At 52.8% G+C, this 21,048-nt stretch overlaps 1 protein-coding gene and 2 long non-coding RNA genes across 7 annotated transcripts in view; all 3 read right to left on the reverse strand.

Annotated features, from left to right (window-relative positions):
* The window catches only part of LOC121011607 (uncharacterized), a 9,254-nt gene extending 5,656 nt beyond the window's left edge, over window positions 1–3,598 (reverse strand). For 2 of the 5 annotated variants that reach the window (XR_005781669.1, XR_005781665.1), the window contains exons 1-2: window positions 512–3,598; window positions 84–463 (exon numbers count right to left, since the gene is read on the reverse strand). This is a non-coding gene — a long non-coding RNA (uncharacterized LOC121011607). Of the gene's footprint in view, window positions 1–2; window positions 464–511 lie in introns of all 5 variants that reach the window. The other 3 variants (XR_005781667.1, XR_005781666.1, XR_005781668.1) reach the window with 3 other exon arrangements.
* The window catches only part of GPI (glucose-6-phosphate isomerase), a 26,320-nt gene extending 10,126 nt beyond the window's left edge, over window positions 1–16,194 (reverse strand). Inside the window, exons 1-9 of the mRNA XM_040446194.1 lie at window positions 15,995–16,194; window positions 14,856–14,946; window positions 14,429–14,497; window positions 12,866–12,985; window positions 7,970–8,053; window positions 7,694–7,840; window positions 6,741–6,812; window positions 6,194–6,238; window positions 4,828–4,881 (exon numbers count right to left, since the gene is read on the reverse strand). Coding sequence (XP_040302128.1) covers window positions 4,828–4,881; window positions 6,194–6,238; window positions 6,741–6,812; window positions 7,694–7,840; window positions 7,970–8,053; window positions 12,866–12,985; window positions 14,429–14,497; window positions 14,856–14,946; window positions 15,995–16,116 — 804 coding nt within the window. The 5' untranslated portion in view covers window positions 16,117–16,194. The remainder of the gene's footprint in view (window positions 1–4,827; window positions 4,882–6,193; window positions 6,239–6,740; window positions 6,813–7,693; window positions 7,841–7,969; window positions 8,054–12,865; window positions 12,986–14,428; window positions 14,498–14,855; window positions 14,947–15,994) is intronic.
* A 52-nt stretch (window positions 16,195–16,246) lies between these two features.
* On the reverse strand, window positions 16,247–20,655 carry LOC121011608 (uncharacterized). Its single transcript, XR_005781670.1, has 3 exons — window positions 19,891–20,655; window positions 17,231–17,302; window positions 16,247–16,932 (listed from the first exon to the last, which is right to left on the reverse strand). It is a non-coding gene; the product is annotated as an uncharacterized LOC121011608 (long non-coding RNA).
* Window positions 20,656–21,048: the final 393 nt, after the last annotated feature.

Genomic DNA, 21,048 nt, shown 5'->3' on the forward strand with positions numbered 1-21,048 from the left:
ACCATATCTGGTGGGTCAGTTCTACCCATCTATGCTTGGCCCTGGTTCCTCAGACCTTACCCTGGCAAGTCAGGTCTGCCTACCTGTGCTTGACCTCAGTTCCTCAGACTTCACCTGATAGGCCAGTTCTACCTACCTTTGCTTGACCCTGGCTCCTCAGATCGTACCTGATGGTGTTACCTGTGCTTAACCCTGGTTCCTCAGACTGTACCGGGTAAGCTAGTTCTACCTACCTACCTGTGCTTGACCCTGGCTCCTCAGACCTCACCTAGCAAGGCAGATCTGCCTACCTGTGCTTGACCTCAGTTCCTCAGACTTCACCTCATAGGCCAGTTCTGCCTACCTGTGCTTGACTCCAGTTCCTCAGACTGCTTGATATACCAGTTCTACCTACCTGTGTTTGACCCTGCTTCTTCACACCTCACCTGGCAAGCCAGATCTGCCTACCTGTGCTTGACCTAGGCTCCTCAGATCATACCTGGTGGTCTAGTTTTATTTACCTGTGCTTGACTCTGGCTCCTCAGACCATATCTGGTGGACCAGTTCTACCCACCTATGGTTGATCCTGGTTCCTCAGACCACACATACCAGGCAAGCTCTGCCTACCTGTGCTTGATCTTGGCTCCTCCAACCACCCTTTGTGGACCAGTTCTACCTACCTGTGCTTGACTTTGGCTCCTCAGATCATACCTGGCAGGCCAATTCTACCTACCTGTGCTTGACCCTGGCCCCTCAGACCTCACCTGGCAAGCCAAATCTGCCTACCTGTGCTTGACTCCAGTTCCTCAGACTTCACCTGATAGGCCAGTCCTACCTACCTTTGCTTGACCTTGGCTTCTCAGATCATACCTGGCGGTTTTACTTACCTGTGCTTGACTCTGACTTCTCAGACCATACCTGGTGGACCTATGGTTGACCCTGGTTCCTCACACCTCACCTGCCAGACCAGCTCTTCCTACCTGCGTTTCACATTGGTTCCTCAGACTTCACCTTGGTGAGCCTGTTCTACCTACCTGGGCTTGACCCTGGCTTCTCAGACCATACTTGGTGGGGCAGTTTTGCCTACCTGTGCTTGACCCCTGGGTCCTCAGACCTCACCTGGTGGGCTGGATCTGCCTACCAGTGCTGGACCCTGGCTCTTCAGACCACACCTGGCAGTGCAATTCTACCTACCTGTGCTTGCTTCTGAGACTGTACCTAGTGGGCTAGCTCCGCCTACGCATACCTCATCTCCGTTGCGCACATCTTACCTAATACATTCGGTTCTTCCCAGGGCTGGACTGTGACTTATTAGAACTCACTGGACAGATTGAGTGTTGTGAACCTGCCCTAATCTTGGCTCCACAGACCTTACCTGATAAACCCTGCTGTACTCACCTGTGCTGAACTATACTGACAGTCCCAAGGATACAAACCTGTGCCATTTACAGACTCCGTAGACCCTTCCTGAGAAACTCAATTCCATATACCTGTACCTGGCCACAACTCGTCAATCTTGCAAAATAATTCTACAAGATAGGCAGAGATAGGCAAGATAGGCAGTTCTATCTGCTGATCTTGACCTTACCTAGGAGATCCAGATGTAGTCACTCGTACCCAATCCTGGTTCCTGAGATCTCACCTGAGAGACTGAGCCCTGTCCTCCTGACTTCACTTCATATCCTCAGAGATCATCTAAGAGATACAGTTCTTTCTACATAAGCCTAACACCAGCTCTTTAGGCCTCGCCTGACAGATCTCGTCTACCGACGTATGCCTAAACTCAATGGTGAGACAGAGTTGAATGAACCTAACCATGGCTTTTCAGGTCAATCTACCTCTGCTTGCCTTTGGTTTCATAGATATTACCTGAGAAACTCAGCTCTACCCACCTGTGCTTGACCCCAGCTCCTCAGATTCAGAATACTAACCAGAGCCTGACCTCAGCATTCAGACCTTACTTGGTAGAAACCCAAGGTACAAACCTGTATCTCACCTCAACTCTTCAAGCCCCACCTGACACAGACCTGTTCTACATACCTGAGCCAGACCCAGAATTCATGGATGCAGTTCCCCTTCCTTTTGCCTGACTCCAGCTTTTCAGTCTTTTCCCAGGGGACCCAGGACCACCTCTAGGATCGCCGAGGTGTGCACGACCAGAACTGCTGGATATCACCTGAGGACATAGCTCTGACCTGGACCTGACCATGGATTTCTAGTCCTCACTTGTCAGACTTTGCTCTCTCTGCCCTTTTCCGGCTCCAGTGTCCTCACCTGAGCAACCTGCTTCTACCTATATGTGCCAAATCTTGGCTCCTCAGGCCTCCCTAAGAAACCTGCCTAGTTATACACACCTTGTCTGACTCTAGCTCCTGAGACCTCAGACAGATGTGGCTCTACAGACCGCCCTTGGCCGACTCCACTGTACAAACTTAATCCGAACAGATATTTCTCTCAGACGGGACAAATTCCTGGCTGCTTACCTGGGCCTGAGGGAGGACTGGTGAGAGCCCCTTGGTGCCTGAGTGACTCGGGCCTCAGACCTCTCACCCTATAGACGTGGGTCTCTAGACCTTCGTCTGCCACGAGCCTCTCAAACTATACCTTACCAACACGACTCCTGTACCTTTTTCACACGCCCCAACTCCCCAGTCCTCACCTTTTATAACTTGCTCTATTCCTAACTTTCCCTCTCTGGGCCCCTCAAGCCCCACCCCAGCCAGAACCCAGTGCCAGAACCTTGGCTGGTTGTGGATCCGCAAAGGCCTCTGCAACCCTGAGCTCTGCTTATCACACCTGGTCAGGATGCCGAGAGCCAGGTGGCTGATGTGGCTCAGGGGGCTTACGCGTATTTGCCTAATTCTGAGTTTTAATCACCTCATTTGAGTGAGCACACACCCATGACCTGATGCTCACTTTGCAGAACCAGTCAAGAGAGACCCCGATGTATATGGCTGTCCTATGCCAGGGACTTCACTTCACCGATCCAGGTTAAAGTACCTGTACATGACTTTGGTTTCTCAGACCTCACTTGATAGAACCATCCGTAAATACTGGTGTCTTTTCCAGAATTCATAGACCTCATCAGTACCTTTACCTGTCCTTGCTCCTCCTCAGAACTCACCTGTACCTGTCCTGGCTCCTCTTCAGACCCCACCAGTCAAAGTTAGCTCTCCAATGTATGTGGACTCTGGCTGAGCCGCTGAGCCCTGAGAAACCCCACTATTTACCATCGTACCTCTGCCTGATCCTGACACGAGGCTACCCCGTGACTGACCCTAAATGACCAGGCTCACCACTTATATGTCCCCCTGCCAGACTGGACTCTTCTGATCTTACCTCAAAGCCAGTACAAAATCCCCTATGTCTGTCCTGACCCTCTGTCTCACCTGAGAGATACTAGGCTCCAGAAATGTCCCCTGTCCCTGGCTCCTCAGGTGAGACCTCTTGATTCAAAATGATATACATCCTTAGTGACTAAGGCAGGTCCCTCTTGCAGCCACTGTGTATGTGGTATGCGTGGCCTGGCCCAGGAGGCCTTCATTGTGCCCACCTCGGTCACTCAGGCCACACTGCCCAGCCCCAGCCCCATGCCTTACCCCAGGCCTTACCTGGAGACCTGCGCCTCTCCCTAAGCCACACCCCCCTTCATCTCTGCACGCTGGACTGTTACGGCCAGTGAAAACCCACAGAGGGGTGACTGGCAGGCCACTTGTTCCTGACCACCTCCTGTTCAGGCTCCAGATCCCGGGAAAGAGGTAGAAGGCGCCTCGCCTACTTTATCAGACATGCAACATGTTAGAAAGCTGCACAGTCTCTCTCGACCGGGGTTCCTCATCTGAGCCACAGGATGAAGAAAATGATCTGAGTGACTCTTCTCAATTCTTCCAAGGATGGTACATAATTAGTCCCATTCTAGAAAGAAGTTAACTCATTACACACAACAGATGCCTTAGGGCCTTAGGGCTTCATTTTCTCCCAGACTCCGAGGCCTTCAGAGCTTTCAAAGGAGATCACATCTGTGGATGCGGCCACCGAGCAAACAGCTCCCAGTCTAAAGGCTTGCAAACAGCCCCAGTGGGAAAACTCCCATTGGATGACACCCTCTTTGGTGTGCCTGCCACGGTCACGTGTTAGAACAGCGCCTGCTGCATTCACAGCACCCACACTGCGCCCTGCACCCCAAGCCTCCCCTGCATTCCACAGCCGGAGCCTTTCTCCCACCAGGGCCACGCTCAGGCAAGCAGCAAGGATAGGTCCCGCTCACTGTTTGGCACCAGCTGTGGCCATAGCTGAGATGAGTCCCTGACCACCTGCTGCTAGGGCTGCTCAGGCGAGGTTTGTTCTGCAGGCTGCCTGACAAGGCTCCGTGCAGGCCCCAGGCCTGGCACCTCCTCTCTGCCATCTGCCGGCTGTTCCCACCCCTCCGGAGCAGGCCTGCCCAGTCACACCTCCTGCCTCACCCTGCCCCTTGGCCTTTACAGATTGCAGCTGCAGTTCAGAAAAAGGTCAACACTGAGAATAACTCACAACCTCAAGTTTAGTGAAGGGGGTAAGGGTGGCTCCAGTTACCCCATGGTGGGGGCCGCTGGCAGGCACCCAGGGGAATGTCATCTTGGCCTTGCAAGCTCAGCCCGCCCTCAGTGGAAGTGGAGCCCTCATCCTGACTGGGCTGCTCCTGCCCCATAAGCCTCTCTGAGGGCCTCTCGGCCATTTCCCAAAGCTAGGCATGCAGCAGGTGCTCAATAAATGTTGACCTGACCTCATAGGCCCCTCATGTGTGTCTCAGTGGTCACGCCTGGCAAAGGACACATAATTCACCCAGCACAAGGAAGTGTCTTTACTTACATCCCAGAACTCGAACATGTTTTGAGGGTCAATCCCAAACTCCTTCACTTTAGTCTAAAAGGGGCAAAGGGAGAGAAAGAAGGAAGCCTACATTAGCTGGATGAGACCAGGAGCTCCTGGGTGCCAGGCGTCATGCCATTCAAGCTGCGGGCAGACGGGGCAGGGCTGGAGTAGCCGGTCAATGCCGGGCAGGAACCAGCAGATTTCACCCCTAGAACTGGACACAAGGCCGGCTCATACCCAGAAACAGCTGCAGCCTGGTGTCCGTGAAGCCCTCCTGTGGCGGGAGGCCACACCCCCAGAGCAGGGACCTGGCCCACACACTGCCCTGCAGGACCCACCTCCCGGACCTGTTGAGGTGCAGACACCAACCCATCCAGGACATACGGGAAACTGAGCCCAGGGTGGGAACCCGAGAAGGGCAGGGGCCACCTCCCAGGCCAGGTGTCACACACCCAGGACACCTGTCCAGCCCCTTCCAGTATCTGAGATGGTGACCCTTCCCCAGAAAGCCTTTAGGAGATGGCCAACCCTGTTCCTCAGGTGCTTGGTCCCCTGTGCACAGAGGGTCAGCAACCCTAGTCAGACAGGAGGAGATGACCCTACCGACCAGTCTCAACTCTGCCGGCAGAAGGCAGACAGTGGTGCTCTGGTCAGCCAGCGTTAAGAGGTGCTCCTGCCTCCCCTCTGGGTAGGGCAGCCCTGGAGGCAGGGGTGTGAGTCAGATATGAGGGGCAGAGGAGGTGGGGGGAACGGTTAGGAAAACCTGTGTGCTTCCAGCTCTGACATAGCCTAGTACAAAGCCCACCAGACAGCAAGTGCCCACGAGGTTTGTTACTCCTGGCACACAGCCCCACCCCCCCACCTCGCACAGCCCCGGGCCAGGCAGACTGTAAGAACTGGCAGGCAGGAGACCGGTGTTCTAATCCCAGCTTCACTGACTCATGCAGTCACTGGGCAAAAATCCTTCACCGGGGCTTAATGTTCTTATATAAGAAATGGGATGCACCCTCCACCCCTACCCTGCACACCCCATGTGGGGACAGGCCAGGGGCAGGGTGGCAGAGGCCAAAGGAGATCATGTGTGTGGAGCGTTCTGGATTTCAGCCAGGCGTCAGAGGTAGACAGGGTCAACGGGATCCCTCTTTGGAGCTGCACAGATGTGACGGCAGGACGCAGAAGGGGTGCTGTGCCGCTCACCTCCGTCACAGGCAACTGACCCCTTCTATCCCATCAGCCCAGCCAAGATCCCCAGACGTGTGAATCACATCTCAGCTTGAGTTTTCTGATAGGCTGTGACCTTGACACCTTGATGTGGCCTGGGCCCTCCCAGGGAGGAAGTCTGGGAGCCCACACGGGCACTTACCGTGTTGGTAGACAGGGCGACAAAGTGCTTTGCGACTGCAGAAGGCTACAAGAGACAGAGTCAGGTTACACCGAACTGAGTCCAGAGGCCGCCCAAGGGTAGTGAGCCTCCCACCCCTGGAGAAACTGAGGTCCTGTGTGGGACTCACTGCTCCCAGTCCTGGGCTCTAAGGCTGTGGGAGGAGCCCCACGTCAAGGTCAAGAGGAGAGAGGAGTTAGAGGCCCAGCCTACCTCACAGGGACACAAGGCTGAGGGTCCCTCCCCTCTAAACAAATGAGTGTGGCCAGGGGCAGAGAAGGCCCTACAAGGCCAAGGGACCTTAAAGTGCCATCAGCTAGTCAGAGCAGGTTCTGGCACACTTGGTATGTCTGGGACTGGGAAACGTCTTAACCAGAAAAGGTGGGCACCAAGAGAGGCTGCCTCCTGCTGCCAACGTCAGGAGAAATAGGGCCCCATGTAGCATTAGGCTTGGCCACTCAGGTGGACAGGCAGGCCCACCCCGTCCTTCCCAGCCCACGCAGTGCCCACCACCCACCCCAGCACTCACATCCTTGGCAGACAGGAGAAACCACTCCTTCGCGGTCTCCGCATTTGTAATGGTCTCCTGGGTGGTAAAGGTCTACAGCCAGAAAGTACAGCAGTCAGTCCCCAGCTCAGGGTCGCTGTGACCCAGAGCCAGGGTTCAGTGGCAGAGGCCATGCGGGTGCCCAGTTATCACAAGGAGCAGTGACAGTCACTCCAACCTCTGCCCAACTGTCCACAAAGTCACAATGAGTGGTTCTGTCTGGGGCAGAGGCCTGGAAGTATTACCATGATCCTGTGATTCCAGGACTTCCCAACCAGATTGAGAAGAATCCTAGTGAAAGCCACATACACAGCCCCCATCCCACCCACACACACCACTCCTTCACCACAGGTCAAAGGCCAAAGCATCTTCCAGGAAAGGGGCAGTGGCCACGCTGGGAGCTCCTTTGGCCCAAGCTAGGCTGTGATCTCAGAATCCAGATGGAATTCTTCATATTTTATGTGCACTGATGGGAGTAAACAGGGCATAAATGGCCACAAACAAAACCCAGGCTGGGCACAGATCCCACAGAACAAGCAGATATGAAAGTTCTGGGGCGCCTGGGTGCCTCAGTGGGTTAAGCGTCCAACTTCGGCTCAGGTCATGATCTCACAGTTTGTGAGTTCGATCCCTGCATCGGGCTCTGTGCTGGCAGGGCAGAGCCTGGAGCCCACTTTGAGTTCTGTGTCTCCCTCTCTCTCTCTCAAAAACAAACAAACAAACATATAAGCAAGCAAACAAGACGAAGGTTCTAACTGACCAGTTCGGGTTTCCATCAGGTAAACCGCATTTACCGCCTGACAAGAACAGTCTGAGCACAGCTTGCCAGACCTGATCCACGAAGCACGATGTGCTCAGGAGGGTCTACCCACCCCGCCCCACCCCCACCAACCACACACAGGGCTGGGGAGCCAGGCTGGGTCCAAGGCCCGTACCTTGGAGGCAATGATGAACAGGGAGGACTCGGGGTTCAGGGTGGCCAGAGTTTTGGCAATGTGGGTCCCATCGATGTTGGAGACAAACCAGACCCGGGGACCTCCTGAAGAATATGGCTTAAGGGCTTCAGTCACCATGAGGGGTCCCTGTGGGTAGATGCAGCATCAGAAAACAAGACTCAGGGCCTACAGAAGTGGGGAAAGCCAGGTCTCACCCTGGAAAAACCAAGACTCTGGGTGGGACCCCTCACCCCATCCCAAAGGAGTCCTCCTTACCAGGTCAGAGCCACCGATGCCAATGTTGATGACGTCCGTGATGGGCTTGCCTGAGTACCCCTTCCAGTCACCGCTTCGGACACGCTGGTACAGAGTGGGAGGTGTGTTCAGCCCAAACGTCCAAGTATAAAGTGCTGCTCAAAAGGATCCTTACATCTCAAGCCCAACGTCCAGACCCTCACAGGGTCCTACTGAGACCACACTGGCAAATCCCTGCCATACTCACCCCCCCAGCTAGACTCTATTTCATCATTAACAAAGTGGGGGACACCCCCATCTCAGTAACACTGTCAGAATTTGCCAAACGGGGGTGAACTCTCAGCAGAATCTAATGTATGAGAGACTGAGGGACGTGAAATACTAACTACTGGGGCTGGTGCCAGGGACAGGACCATCAGACATGCAGCCAAGCTCCACACGGACCCCACCGATTCCTGTCTCCTGGTGTTTACAACACTGCATACCACCCCCAAGCTGAATAAGGGACCTGTGCACCCATCAGGTACATTAACCCATTAGTCGTGTTAAAGGAACCGCCTAGCTTCTTGGGTTTAGAAATTCCCAGCTTCTCTAGGCAACAGGGGCTAAAATTAAGAGATGGCTCTTTGGCAAAGATCAAATCTAGGGCACAGTGAGAAGGTGAAGCAGAGAGTGTGGCTATAAAATGCTTTGTTTAGATCTCAGAAGGAGCTAAAGTGGTAACACAGAAAACATTTTGGTCAAATATCCGGCTTCGGAGGAAACTCACTCTCAAAAACAATGATAGAAAAGGCCTTGTCTTGAAGATATTTGTAGGTATGGCTTTTGCCTGATGGAGTGAACCCCCCCTCAGTAAGCTTCATAGGAGACCCACAAAGACAACCGAATTGTCAGAAACACTACCGGCTTGGACTGAAAGGGACAGAGATAGCACAAAAGGAAAAGAGGGCTTTAGATACCCATGTTTTTTTTTTTTTTCCAACATTTATTTTTGAGAGAGAGAGAGCGAGCAAGCAGGGGAGGGGCAGAGAGAGAGGGAGACAGAATCCAAAGCAGGCTCCAGGCTCTGATCGGTCAGTGCAGCGCCTGACGGTACGGCTCAAATTCACAGACCACAAGGTCATGACCTGAGCCGATATTGGAAGCTTAACCAACTGAGCCGCTCAGGCATCCCTAGATACCCACGTTTCTATGGGCAGTAAGCAGGCTGAAAAACCTATGTAGCTGCAAACACAAACTACCTTTCAGGTAAAAAGAATGAATGAGGGCAAGGCCAAAATCCTTGAGAAATGATTCCTAGACCTTGAGTCCTAACCAAGCCAACCTCGAGTCTATGTCCTGCTGGATTTCAAAATGGTTTGGACCAATGACTCCTGTGTGCCTCCCCTCTCCCCTCTCTTTGAACAGGAATTCTCCTATATCAGCTATCCTACACCTACCTCACCATTGTGGGTTGGGTGTGTGCGGTGCAAATAAATTGTTTCTTTAATTCACATGTCTTCACATCAAAAGGAAGTATATCTGAGTTGCATTAAAGGAAATGCAGATACTGCTCGACCTCTACCTCATTCTGATGATGAGGTTCTGGACTTCCAGCTGATCTTGTAACGGGATACAGCCTTAGGAGAAAGTGAGTAGGGTGTTCTCCATGTGGAAGGAACATAATCACTGGGAGCCAGAGGGCAGACTGTGTAGCCAACTCCCAAGATCGCTCCCAGTGGTCCTCACCTCCTTGTGTTCACGTCCTTGTGTTGTCCCCTCCTCCTTTGATCAGAACTGACCTATACAACTAACACAGTCGTACAGGAATGAAAGATGTAATTTCACGTGCTAGCTCAAGGTACTAAAAGACCCTGAGGCACTCTGTCTTGCTCTCCCTTGGATCACTCACTTGGGGAAATCAGCTGCCTTGTCATGAGGACACTGCTGTACAGAGGTCTGCAAGGTGAGGAACTGAAGCCTCCCCAAAGCCAGCATTAATCGCGAGTGAGTCCTCTTGGATGCAGATCCTGTAGGCTCCATCAAGCCTTCAGATGAGCGCTAACCTTGGCCGATATCTTGACTACAACCTTATGAGACCAGAACCAGCCAGCACAGCCGCTGCAAATCCTGATCTACAGAAACGTCAATCGCTGTCTTTAGCTGCTAAGTTTTGGAGCAATTTATTATACACCAATAGAAAACTACTACATACATCTTTCCCCAAACCAGTAAGACCCAGCAACCTTTTTCTTTTTTTTTTAAATTTTTTTTTTCAACGTTTATTTATTTTTGGGACAGAGAGAGACAGAGCATGAACGGGGGAGGGGCAGAGAGAGAGGGAGACACAGAATCGGAAGCAGGCTCCAGGCTCTGAGCCATCAGCCCAGAGCCTGACGCGGGGCTCGAACTCACGGACCGCGAGACTGTGACCTGGCTGAAGTCGGACGCTTAACCGACTGCGCCACCCAGGCGCCCCAACCTTTTTCTTTTTTAAAATAATAAGGCAACCAATTGTCATGGGAAGTTTCCCATCAATAAAAAAATAAAGTTCTCCAGCTTCTCAAGCCTCCCTCTCACCATTAAAGTTTTGTTACAATAAAGCATCCCAGGGGAGAAAACTTGTGTCTTTAATATGACTACGCACAGCCTTTCTTCCACCAGATGGGGTTTTACAACACATGCCAGTTTTGCAATTTCCATTTCCAACTTCATTGCACATCCTCAACAGCAGGGCAGGTCAAGGTAACCATAGCTCCCTAATATCTAATGGTGCCCGGGACTACAATATATAAACATATACTGATTTTACTAATTAGTTCGTTGATAAATGGGCTCAGGCTGTTTGTGTTTTTTAATGTTTTTTTCATTTTTAAAGATTTTATTTTTAAGTAGTCTCTATGGCCAATGTGGGGCTCAAACTCACGACCCCAAGATCAAGAATCACACGCTCCACCGACTGAGCCAGCCAGGTGCCCTGAGCCCAGGTTGTTTGTGACTTTTGACACTATAATCAGGATCATGGCGAGCATCCTCAACCCGACCTTGGCAAACTTCTAACCTCAGCACAGCTAGCTATGGGGAGTGTTCCTCACCATAGAATTGCTGCCACTCAGTAGCTTTTTTTGAACTATAAATACCCCATCAGTCTGAGTCAGGTATCCCACAGCCAGCTCTAAAGGAGTGCTTTCCTGGAAATAGCTTCCCGGACGGCCAGCGCCACACTCTCCACGCTGCAGGCCTGAGCACACACGCGCTCATCCGAAAGAGCACCAGCTTCTGACACGTGTCAGCTCCACCACTCACCCCTGATGGCTGGAAAGGCCCTTCCCTACACCCAAAGCCCATCATAAGTACCGACCACACTATTAAGGAACACTGTGGAATCCAGAGTCTCATCAGGATGCCAACCCTTCCTCACCCCACAAAGTTCTACTCATTTGGCCAGGCCACCAGGACTGATGGCCAGATCACTCCTGCTGTCTGAGGTCTGAAATGGCTGGTAGCCAAAGCAAACAGACATGGGCCAGTCACAGGTGGGGGTCACTGCTCCTAGGGACAAGCTGACCAGAGCCCAGATTATCACTCTCAGAGCACACATAGCCCATACATGCTATGTGCACGTGTGCATGCACGCACGCGCGCGCACACACACACACACACACACACACACACACACACACACACGTACATCACCCCTGTACCCCAGGCTTGAGGATGTCCTCTCACCCTTGCAGAATCGACCCTGGAACAGACACTAAGGCAACAGTGGTTGATGTGGGGAAATCTCTAGCTGATCTCTGAAGCAACATCTACACCCACCCACCACAGGAAAAGGAGGCACCGTTATGTGGACAGAGGGACATGTCTTACTTATTTACAAGTACAAATAAGCTGCAAAAAGTAGTTAAAAATGAACCCATGTGTGTGTATACGTGTGTACATACACGTCTCAAAGAAGAGAGAGATGTACGTGTACACATAGCACACGCATAGGAAGCTTTCAGAAGATTTCACAGAAACTGCTATAAATGCTGCCTCTGGAGAGCAAGCTGGGGGCACGGTCAAGGAAATGTTAAAACACTGAATTTATCATGGCACCTAGGTGGCTCAGCTGGTTGAGCATCCGACTTTGGCTCAGGTCATGATCTCACAGTTCATGAGTTCAAGCCCCGCATCCGGCTCTGTGCTGACAGCCTGCTTTGGATTCTGTGTCTCCCTCTCTCTCTGCCCCTCCCCCACGTGCATGCACTCTCTCTCAAAAATAAGCATGAAAAAAATAAAGTTAAATAAAAAAAACCAGGGGTGCCTGGGTGGCGCAGTCGGTTGGGCGTCCGACTTCAGCCAGGTCACGATCTCGCGGTCCGTGAGTTCGAGCCCCGCGTCGGTCTCCGGGCTGATGGCTCAGAGCCTGGAGCCTGTTTCAGATTCTGTGTCTCCCTCTCTCTCTGACCTTCCCCCGTTCATGCTCTGTCTCTCTCTGTCCCAAAAATAAATAAACGTTGAAAAAAAATTTTTTAAATAAAAAAAATAAATAAACCATTCAATTTATCTAGTTCTAGAATAAAAAATAAGGGCATGTTGCTAAAGAGATTAGAAAAAGCAAGTCTCTCTTCTACCTGCTCTACCTCCTCTCCTCTACCATCCCATCCCTTTAGGGGCCTCAGCTTTCTTTTCGGATCTTTATTCTGGCCAGACTGTCACCATGAGCCCACAGGTGATTACAGTTCAGCAAAGAGGTTGCTCTGTGGCTGCCAGCGGTAGGTCCATCACAACAAGGGTAGAGCCCCCAGGCCAGCGAGCACACAGACCGCCTCCATGCGATGAGGCCTTGAGTTCTCTCCAAGCAGAATGGAGGGGCGGCCCATCAAGGTCCCCAGATTCTCAAACACATGCACACCCACGGCCAAGGGCAAGTCCAGCGCAGGAGCTGCTTACCTGGCAGAAAGACTTCATCTTTTCCAGGACCCTGTTGACCTCTGGCATCACATCCTTACCATCCACCAGAATGGGGGTGTTTGACCGGTTCCGCAAGGCCACATGCAGCACTGCCCGATCCTGGGGATGCAGTCAGCGTGTGAAGACCCCCACCCCCACCCCCAGCCCAGGGCAGCCACGCCCCCGGGGGGGGGGGGGGGCACAGTGCAGCCTGGGCGAGGAGTCAGCCCAGCCCTTTCTCCACTGACACGCAAGCGAGCCCTGAGGTGTGTTAGTACCACAGTCTTGTACTGAGAATCTACTGAGTGCTTCTGGGTGTAGAGGCTACCCCAGGACCTGGAGGAGGCAGGCGTGTGATGCTCCCCTTTGGCTACAGTCACAGGGGGAGGGAGACCAGGAAAAGCCCAGGGGGCCCCTCGGTGTTCAGAGCATGAAAAGCCAAGGAAAGAGGAACAGAGTGAGCAAAGGCAGAGAATGGGAACACAGGTGAGAGACAAGCAATCAATGGGCTCAGAGGACCAGGGCTCGTTAACCTCGTCTCACCTCCTCCGTGAGAGTACATGGTAGTTGCTGGCACCTTCTGAAAAGTACCCCCAGCCCCTTGGATGTGGAGCAAAGAAGGGACTCAAATGTCCCTCACCAAGCGGCCCCACCCCACCAACTGCCAGAACCCAAACCAAACCAAACTGTAGGCCCGTGACAGGTGCCAAGGAGCTGTCCTTGTCATGTGAGAGCAACAGTCCCATCAAGCTGAAGCCAGTAGAGGAGCCCTTGAAGGAAACAGCTCTATAGATCCCAGGTGGATAGGAAAGAGACAGTCTCTGGACTCCAACCCAAGGGGAGGTTCACTAAGGTGGAAGACATCATGCCACTCTACCCTCACCCTGCCCAACCTCACTCCTGTCCGACATTCTATAAGAAGATGCACTCCTCCAGGAAGCCCTCCTTGACTGCAGCTTCCCTCAGCCTAGCCCAGCAGTGAGACAAGTTGAGTTTGAAACTTTGCTATCTCTTATAAGGTCTTGGATAACCGACTTGCCCTCTGAGCCTCAGATTCCTCTTGTGTGAAGGAGGATAATAACACTGTGAGGATAAGACTCTTAGCACTCAGTGATTATTATGCCTCCAGGGTTCCACAGCAATTCAGGAACAGGGCCCCCAAGGCCTGGCTGTATCTCTGCTTCCTACTGATGCCTACCACTGAGGAGGTTGATCTTCTGTCCTAAGATTTCTCTTTTCACTAATAAAACTCAGAGCAAAGATAGACCAGAGTTAAGTTCTCTGAGCATGCCTTGAGAAGCCATCGCCCTGCAGGCTTGAGATGTGCTCTAGGCAGACGCCATTCCACCCTCACCAGGTCCAGACTGCCAGTCTTGGGGAAGATGCACCCCACGGCCCTGCAACCCCCTCAAGGAAATAGGCTTTCAGGCTCCTCGTTAAGCAAAAACATTGCTGAAGAGCAGAGGTGAAGACACCGTGCGGTGCTCTCAGTCAGATGAACCCCAAAGGGAAGGAAGAGGCCCTGGAGGGTATGTAGAGTCGGCCATCCCCAGGCCAGCTCACCTCGGTGAAGTTGATCTTCTCGCCATTGAACATGCGCTCCCGGGCAGCCTCCACACCCCTGGACTTGGCCTGGGAAGAGAAGATACTGAGGCCTGATCCACTCACACTGGCAACCAAGTGCCCAAGCCACCAAACTCTAGGCTTGATGCAGTCCCAGTGGGGCTGACAGACAGCTGCAGCCTGGTGCCCCCCACCCCACTGCCTGCGAAGGGTCTGCTCAGACACTGGCACCGAATCCCCTGGGATGCTGCTTAGACTCGGGACGGGGGAGGGCAGGAGCTCAGAGCCCTGTGTCGGCACAGAGGCAGTGACTGCGGTCCGCTGAGGGAAGGAAATAAAATTGCTCGAGGACCTGTAGGCTCCCAGGACCCCGGTTCGCTTGCCATGCTGTGGGTCACAGGTCAAGCCCCCCACAGCAGAACATTACCAGGTCCACCAGCATCTGCATCACACTGTCGGTCACAAGGTTCTTTGAGTAATCCACCAGAATCCGCCCATGGTTGGTGTTCAGGGTCAAGCTGCAAAAAGATGGCAGAAGCCACTGACCACACCCCGTTTCTCAGGAGAGCCCATTCCCGGACCAGAGCTGCATCCAGAAAAAAAACATTCTCCCTGAGCCACACCCCAAACAAGCCTCAGCTGCTCAGCACAGCGGTGCTGTCGCCTGTCTGCCCACCAGCACAGTGAATGGGGCCAGCCTTACACAATGGGGCTGCAGACCCTTCCTGAGGAGCCATTCCTCTGCTAAAACCGGGAAGACAACGGCTGGGTGCACTGCCCCTGCCTACCCCGTGGAGTGACCATTGCCTCCTAGAGCTTCCACTCTGCGACTCAACTTAATCGGGAAAGGACTCAGAAGGCAGGGCTGGTCATGGGGCTTCCAGTCTGGAGCCACAGACCTCCCCTCCCCAACACACAACCCACCTGCACCGGTCACCGGAGCACCACCAGATCCCCGCCCCCCACCCCCCCCCAAGATTTCCTCCCACTGATTCCTTTCCATTTCCTGGTCATGCATAGGTCTGCACACCGAGCTTCCTTCATAGAAATCATGCCCCCACATCTCCACCTTTCTCCGCGGCTCCCCGCAAATCCCCCAGACCCGCCCACCCACATCGCAAACCTCGGGGGTCCCCGCCCGTTCTGGGCCAGGGGCGGGGGGTTCAGGGGACAGCCCTTTCCCGCCTGCTGCGTCAGCTAAGGCCCCAGGCCACAACTGCGGAAGGAGCCCCTTCTCAAATGGCAGACATTAGAGGTGGGGGGCGGGGACAGAAGGTGGAGAGAGAGATGCCCCTGCGGAGGGAGAACGGCGGAGGGGCCTGCTTCTCATGACTAAGCAGTCCGGGTCCGAGACCTCCGCGAGCCCCCAGGAACCTGCTTCAAGGAGGCTTCAAGGACAAACTGGGGCCTGGGCCTGGGCCCCGATCCGTGGCCGGGGTCGGCCGAGGACCCCCGGCCCGACCGCCCCGGCCCCGGGCCCGCACACCTGACCCGATGCGCGGCGCCCTGTGCACCCGGATCCGGGTCCCGCACGCCCGCGCCCCGCCTGTGGCCCCGCGCGCGCACCTGAAGTGGTTAAAACGTTCCTTGTCCCCCTCGAAAAGGCGGCGCAAGTTGAGGTCAGAGCCGTGCTCGCGATACCATTGCTGCAGCTTCTGGAATTGCGGGTTCTGGGTGAGCGCGGCCATGGCGACAGCAGCGGGGTACTCGGACTGGGACGTGCTTGGAAGAGGAAGAGGGGGCGGGCGGCGCGCAGCTAGCGGAGGCACGGTGCGCGGAACCCCCTTTATGGCGCAGGCGCAGTGCCCGCCCCGCCCCACCCCCGCTCCCCGCCCCACCCCGCTCCGCTCCCCGGCTGTCAGCGCCCTCGGGGCGACCTTGGCAGTCACCGCTGCACTGGGCCTCAGCTTGCCTCTCCCTGCAACAAGGCAGTCCCTTGGTCTGCCAGCCTATGCTTGGAAGTGACTGGGGTAAAGAGGCCGAGCTCCCCATTCCCCCGCCTGCTTCCTTCGTCCATTCATTCAATACCTTCCCAGGTAGTGTTCCCACTTCCCACTACGTCCCAGGTAGTGTTCCAGGGGTTGTAGATACATAAGTAATAAATACATATATGGCGGGTCATAGGCTGGTAAGTGCTACTTTGAAAAGGAAAGCTGGAAAGGGTGCTGGAAATTGGGGTTGCAATTTTGAATAGAATGGCCAAGGTTAATGACTAATGAGGTGACTTTTTGAGCAAAAAAAAGCCTGAAGAAGGTGAGGAAGCCAGCCACTTTAGATGTCTGGGGGGAAAGTGCTCAGGCAAAGGGAAGAACAACTGGAAAATTCCCCAGCGAGCACGCTTAGGTGTTTCAGAAGCGGAAGGAGGTACTTGTGGCTGGCGTGGTGTGAATGAAAGAAAAAGAAGTTGAGTTCAGAGAGGGAAGGAAAGCAAGAAGACCACGGAACTTACAAGACCTTGTGAAAACTTTGGTTTTCTGAGAGCGACAGGAAGCCATCGAAGGGATCTAAGCAGTGGAAAGACATCATTTGACATGTTTACAAATTACAGACCCACAAGGTAGCAGGAATGGAAATGAGGGTAACAGATTGGAGGCTACTGCAACAATACAGGCCAGGGATGAAGGTGACTTGGGTCAACGTGGTAGGAGTTGGGTATGGTGATCTAGACACACTGAAGAACTGAGAGATAGAAAATGAACAACCAAGGGTAACATCCACTTTTTAACCCAAGATCCTGGAAAAATGGAATTGTCATTGCATCTTGGGGATATGAAAATTTGGGGGGGGGGGAAGATCACAAACCTTATTAGACATCTGAAGTGTAGGTGTTGCATTGGGTATTCATGACTGGAGTACCGGAAGAGAAGGTTCCAGCTGGAGGAAAGACTTGGGAGTCATTAGTGAATACATTGCATTTGAAGTCATGAGCCTAGATGAGAGTCTGGATGAAACAGAATACAGCCAGAGAGGACAAGAGATCCAAAAACTGGGTACTCAAACTGAGCTTCTCCATTGCCTCATCCCCCTAGAAAGGCCAACCATCCAGGAATATGTCCTGTCCTGATGCCCCCCGCAGGCCTAGGTCTTCCTCCGGCCCACCTCCCAGGTCCATGCAGTCACTGTGACCTCTGACCTCTGCAAATGGCTTTTCCTTTCCTGCCCAGAAATATTTGGCGTCGTAAAGGTGAAGAAGGAAAACAGGCTAAGGCTGAAGACTGAAGAAATGAGTGGTCAGCAGGACTTTACAGGGAACAGCTCTGTCCACATGGTCCTTGTTTACCCTCAGTTTCAGGTCAGCTGTCAACTCAGATTTAACTGAGCTCCCCATACTCATTACAACCCTGACAATGCCGAACAGCCTCTGTCCTACTGGAGTCGCTGAGAAATACTCCAGCCGTGCAAGCCAGTTGTCTACACAGAACGGCACTCCTGCCCCTAAATCCTATGTTTTGTAATCTCATCCAAGGAAGGCCAGTCTCAGTAGCCATTGCCTCATCATCACTTGCCCTATGATTCTCCTGATGACTCTAGCCCAACAGTAGCCACTGACTCCTTTTTTCTAGTAGGCTCTCTTTGGTGACCACAGTGGATGTCTGTTGTCTTTTTCCCAAACCACTACGTTCCATCCTCGTGTGTCTTCCTCTGCCTTCCTGATTGCATCAGAGATAAGCCAGCCGAACAAGTGCCGGCAAGAGAAATTCCGTGCTTGGTAGCGTTAAGTTGCCTTTCTGAAAGAGTAGACCTGAAGACCAGTCCCTGGTGTCAAGGAAAACAATGTAGAGCGTGAACCCCAGAGAGGTACAGGACCCAAGTGCCTGGGGCTAGGCCTCTTCTGTCTGCAGCTGGAACATAAATCAGTAATTTTTCTTAGCGTTGATGTTGTTTGGAGCTGAGCTGTCATTTACAACTCCCAAGTCTTTGCAAAGGTTTTATGCGTGTTCACCTAAGCACTGCCACACTGTCTTCTCTAATGTCTCCCAGTCACTTGAAACCTACAGGTGCTACTTTGGTTACAGAAGAAGAGGCTGGCACAAAAACAGAAGAAGAGGCTGGAGGTAAATCCTGATGATTGCCTTTTTGAAGAACTCATCTTTTTTTTTTTTTTTTTTTTAAGTTTATTTTATTTATTTTGAGACAGAGAACAGGGGAGGGGCAGAGAGACAGAGGGAGAGAAAGAATTCCAAGCAGGCTCCGCTCTGTCAGCCCAGAGCCCAATGCAAGGCTCGATTTCATGAACTGTGACATCGTGACACGAGCAGAAATCAAGAGTCAATCTACCGAGCCACCCAGGTGCCCCTTGTCATGTCTTCTTTCACCTCCGGCAGTTTGGCCTCTGTGATTCCAGCAGGTTCAATGACTCCAGATTTCCCAATAATATTTTAAATTTAACATTGGGCTTTGAAAACCCAGTTACATGGATTTTCTATATTAGCAGAAAACTATATTGCTATCCGGAGGGCCATAAGGAAAGAAAACAAATAGGAGGGGACAAAGGAGATCATTATTACGTGACAGCCATTCGTCATCCAACTACTAACATGGTTAAACTTCTGCCCGTTTACTGTGTTTGGAGCTCTGCGCTAAATGTTCTCCCATATAATCCTCAAAGCAGCCCTGTTAACAATCCTGTTGTCCTCCCCATTTAACAGACAGGTTGAGAAATCTGAAAATAGCCATTCTGTTGCTAAGTGGAAAATCAATCCAAGTTTGCCTGCCTTCTGAGCCCTTTTCTTTACCGCAGTCCTGTCCTGCCTGCCACGTTCTGGCAATTCCCCATCATCACAGTTCTGTTTTAACATCAATTAAGCCTCTGTGATAATTTTTTTTTTTAACGTTTTATTTATTTTCGAGACAGAGAGAGACAGAGCGTGAACAGGGGAGGGGCAGAGAGAGAGGGAGACACAGAATCGGAAGCAGGCTCCAGGCTCCGAGCCGTCAGCCCAGAGCCCGACGCGGGGCTCGAACTCACGGACCGCGAGATCGTGACCTGAGCTGAGGTCGGACGCTTAACTGACTGAGCCACCCAGACGCCCCAAGCCTCTGTGATATTAATTCTGATTGACAGGGCAGAGTTTTAGTGGAAATGGCCAAGAACGGCATCTCAAAGAGAAAGGACAGCAGCAAGGGAAAAAGCAGGGAGGTAGGAAAATTCAACCACCACATTACTATTGGTCCCTTTGGACCGAATCTAAGGATTTGTATATGGCAGCATGGAGAAACCCACCAGGAAAGGTGCAGTGTGTAGGAGGGTGATTAGTCCTTGGAGCGTGAGGTTAGCATCTCTCATCAAATCTTGGGAGATGGTTTGGGATTTGGGAATTTGGAAAAATTTCAAAGTAAGGTAATTTGACATTCTCACAAAGGTTAAGCCCTACTGTTTTCTACCACCATGACCACCACTGCTACCATATGTTGTGCCAACCCCTGTCTGCAACCACCCGGAGAGTATAGTGTTCAGATACCTGAGGATCCTGGCGACAGTGAAGCTTGGAGCGTTTGACTAAACCACAACAAAAAGAAAATCTGGCTCAGAAAGTTCAAGTGATCCTGCTCGGCCCTGGGCATCTTCAAGGCCCTCAGCAAGACAGACTGGTCCGGGACAGAGGATTTGACAGCGGAGGCAACTTAGGAAGTCAGGGACAGTCCTACCTCTGCAGAAGGATTTAATTTCAGAGCCTAGTGCAGCCTTGAAAAACCAGTTGGCTGCCCTTGAGTATTTGTGAAACTAGCACAGCTCCAAATAAGAGCCCTGTTCTACAGATGGGGAAACTGAGGCACGGGCATTTATATATGTCAGGCCTTAAATCGGAGTAGCTGGACAGGAGTCAGGCAGGAGCAGGAAACATGGGAGCACCGGCATGTGTATGCAGGACGAAGTCCGGGGGAGGGAAAGGTGGGTGGAGCGCTAGTTCTGCGGCTGAGTTGAAGGAGCCCACGGGAAGGCGGGGCTATCCACGCGGAGGGATTTTTTCGGGCTGCCCCGACAGCTGCGCCCATTGGGATGCTGAGTCATGGCGACTTGCCGAGGGATTCAGAATAGCGCCTCCAAAGAGCTCCGCGGAGCCCCTAGAGCTGGCCCACTCTCGGGAGAGGGCGGTGCGCACGATCTTTGGCGCAGGCAAGGCGGGTTCGGCGCAGGTTGGGGGCGCTGATACGCACGCATCTGCGTGTGGGCTCGCACGTCCGAGAGGCACGTGTGCGCATGTGCCCGCGCGGGGTTGGAAGCTGGGGTGCAGAGAGAACTAGCAAACGTCTCAGTCCGCACGTCTGGAATGGACGTGTGCGCGCATGTGCACAAAGGCTGAGTGGGGCGACATGCGCACGCGCACGCGCACTCGCACTCGCACGCGAGCAAAAAACCCGTGAGTGGGCTCATCAGCGCCTCCAGCCGGCCAGGAGCTCGTCCTGCGTCTCGGTTTTTGCTTGCGGCGGTGTTTTGTCCTTTCGGGATGTCGTCCCCAAATTTTCCCTGTGACTCTATTGTTAGGTGCTTTAAAAAAATTCCGTACCGCACAGAGGCATATTTCCACGAGAATGGAAAACTCTATAGAGTTTGTAAAAAGCTGTATAATCCTACCCGCAGTTCCTAATGTCAGTCTCATCTCGCACTTCTGGTACAA

This window comes from Herpailurus yagouaroundi, unplaced genomic scaffold, assembly GCF_014898765.1.
Source record: "Herpailurus yagouaroundi ecotype Mexico unplaced genomic scaffold, PumYag 194, whole genome shotgun sequence".
Lineage (NCBI taxonomy): Eukaryota > Metazoa > Chordata > Mammalia > Carnivora > Felidae > Herpailurus > Herpailurus yagouaroundi.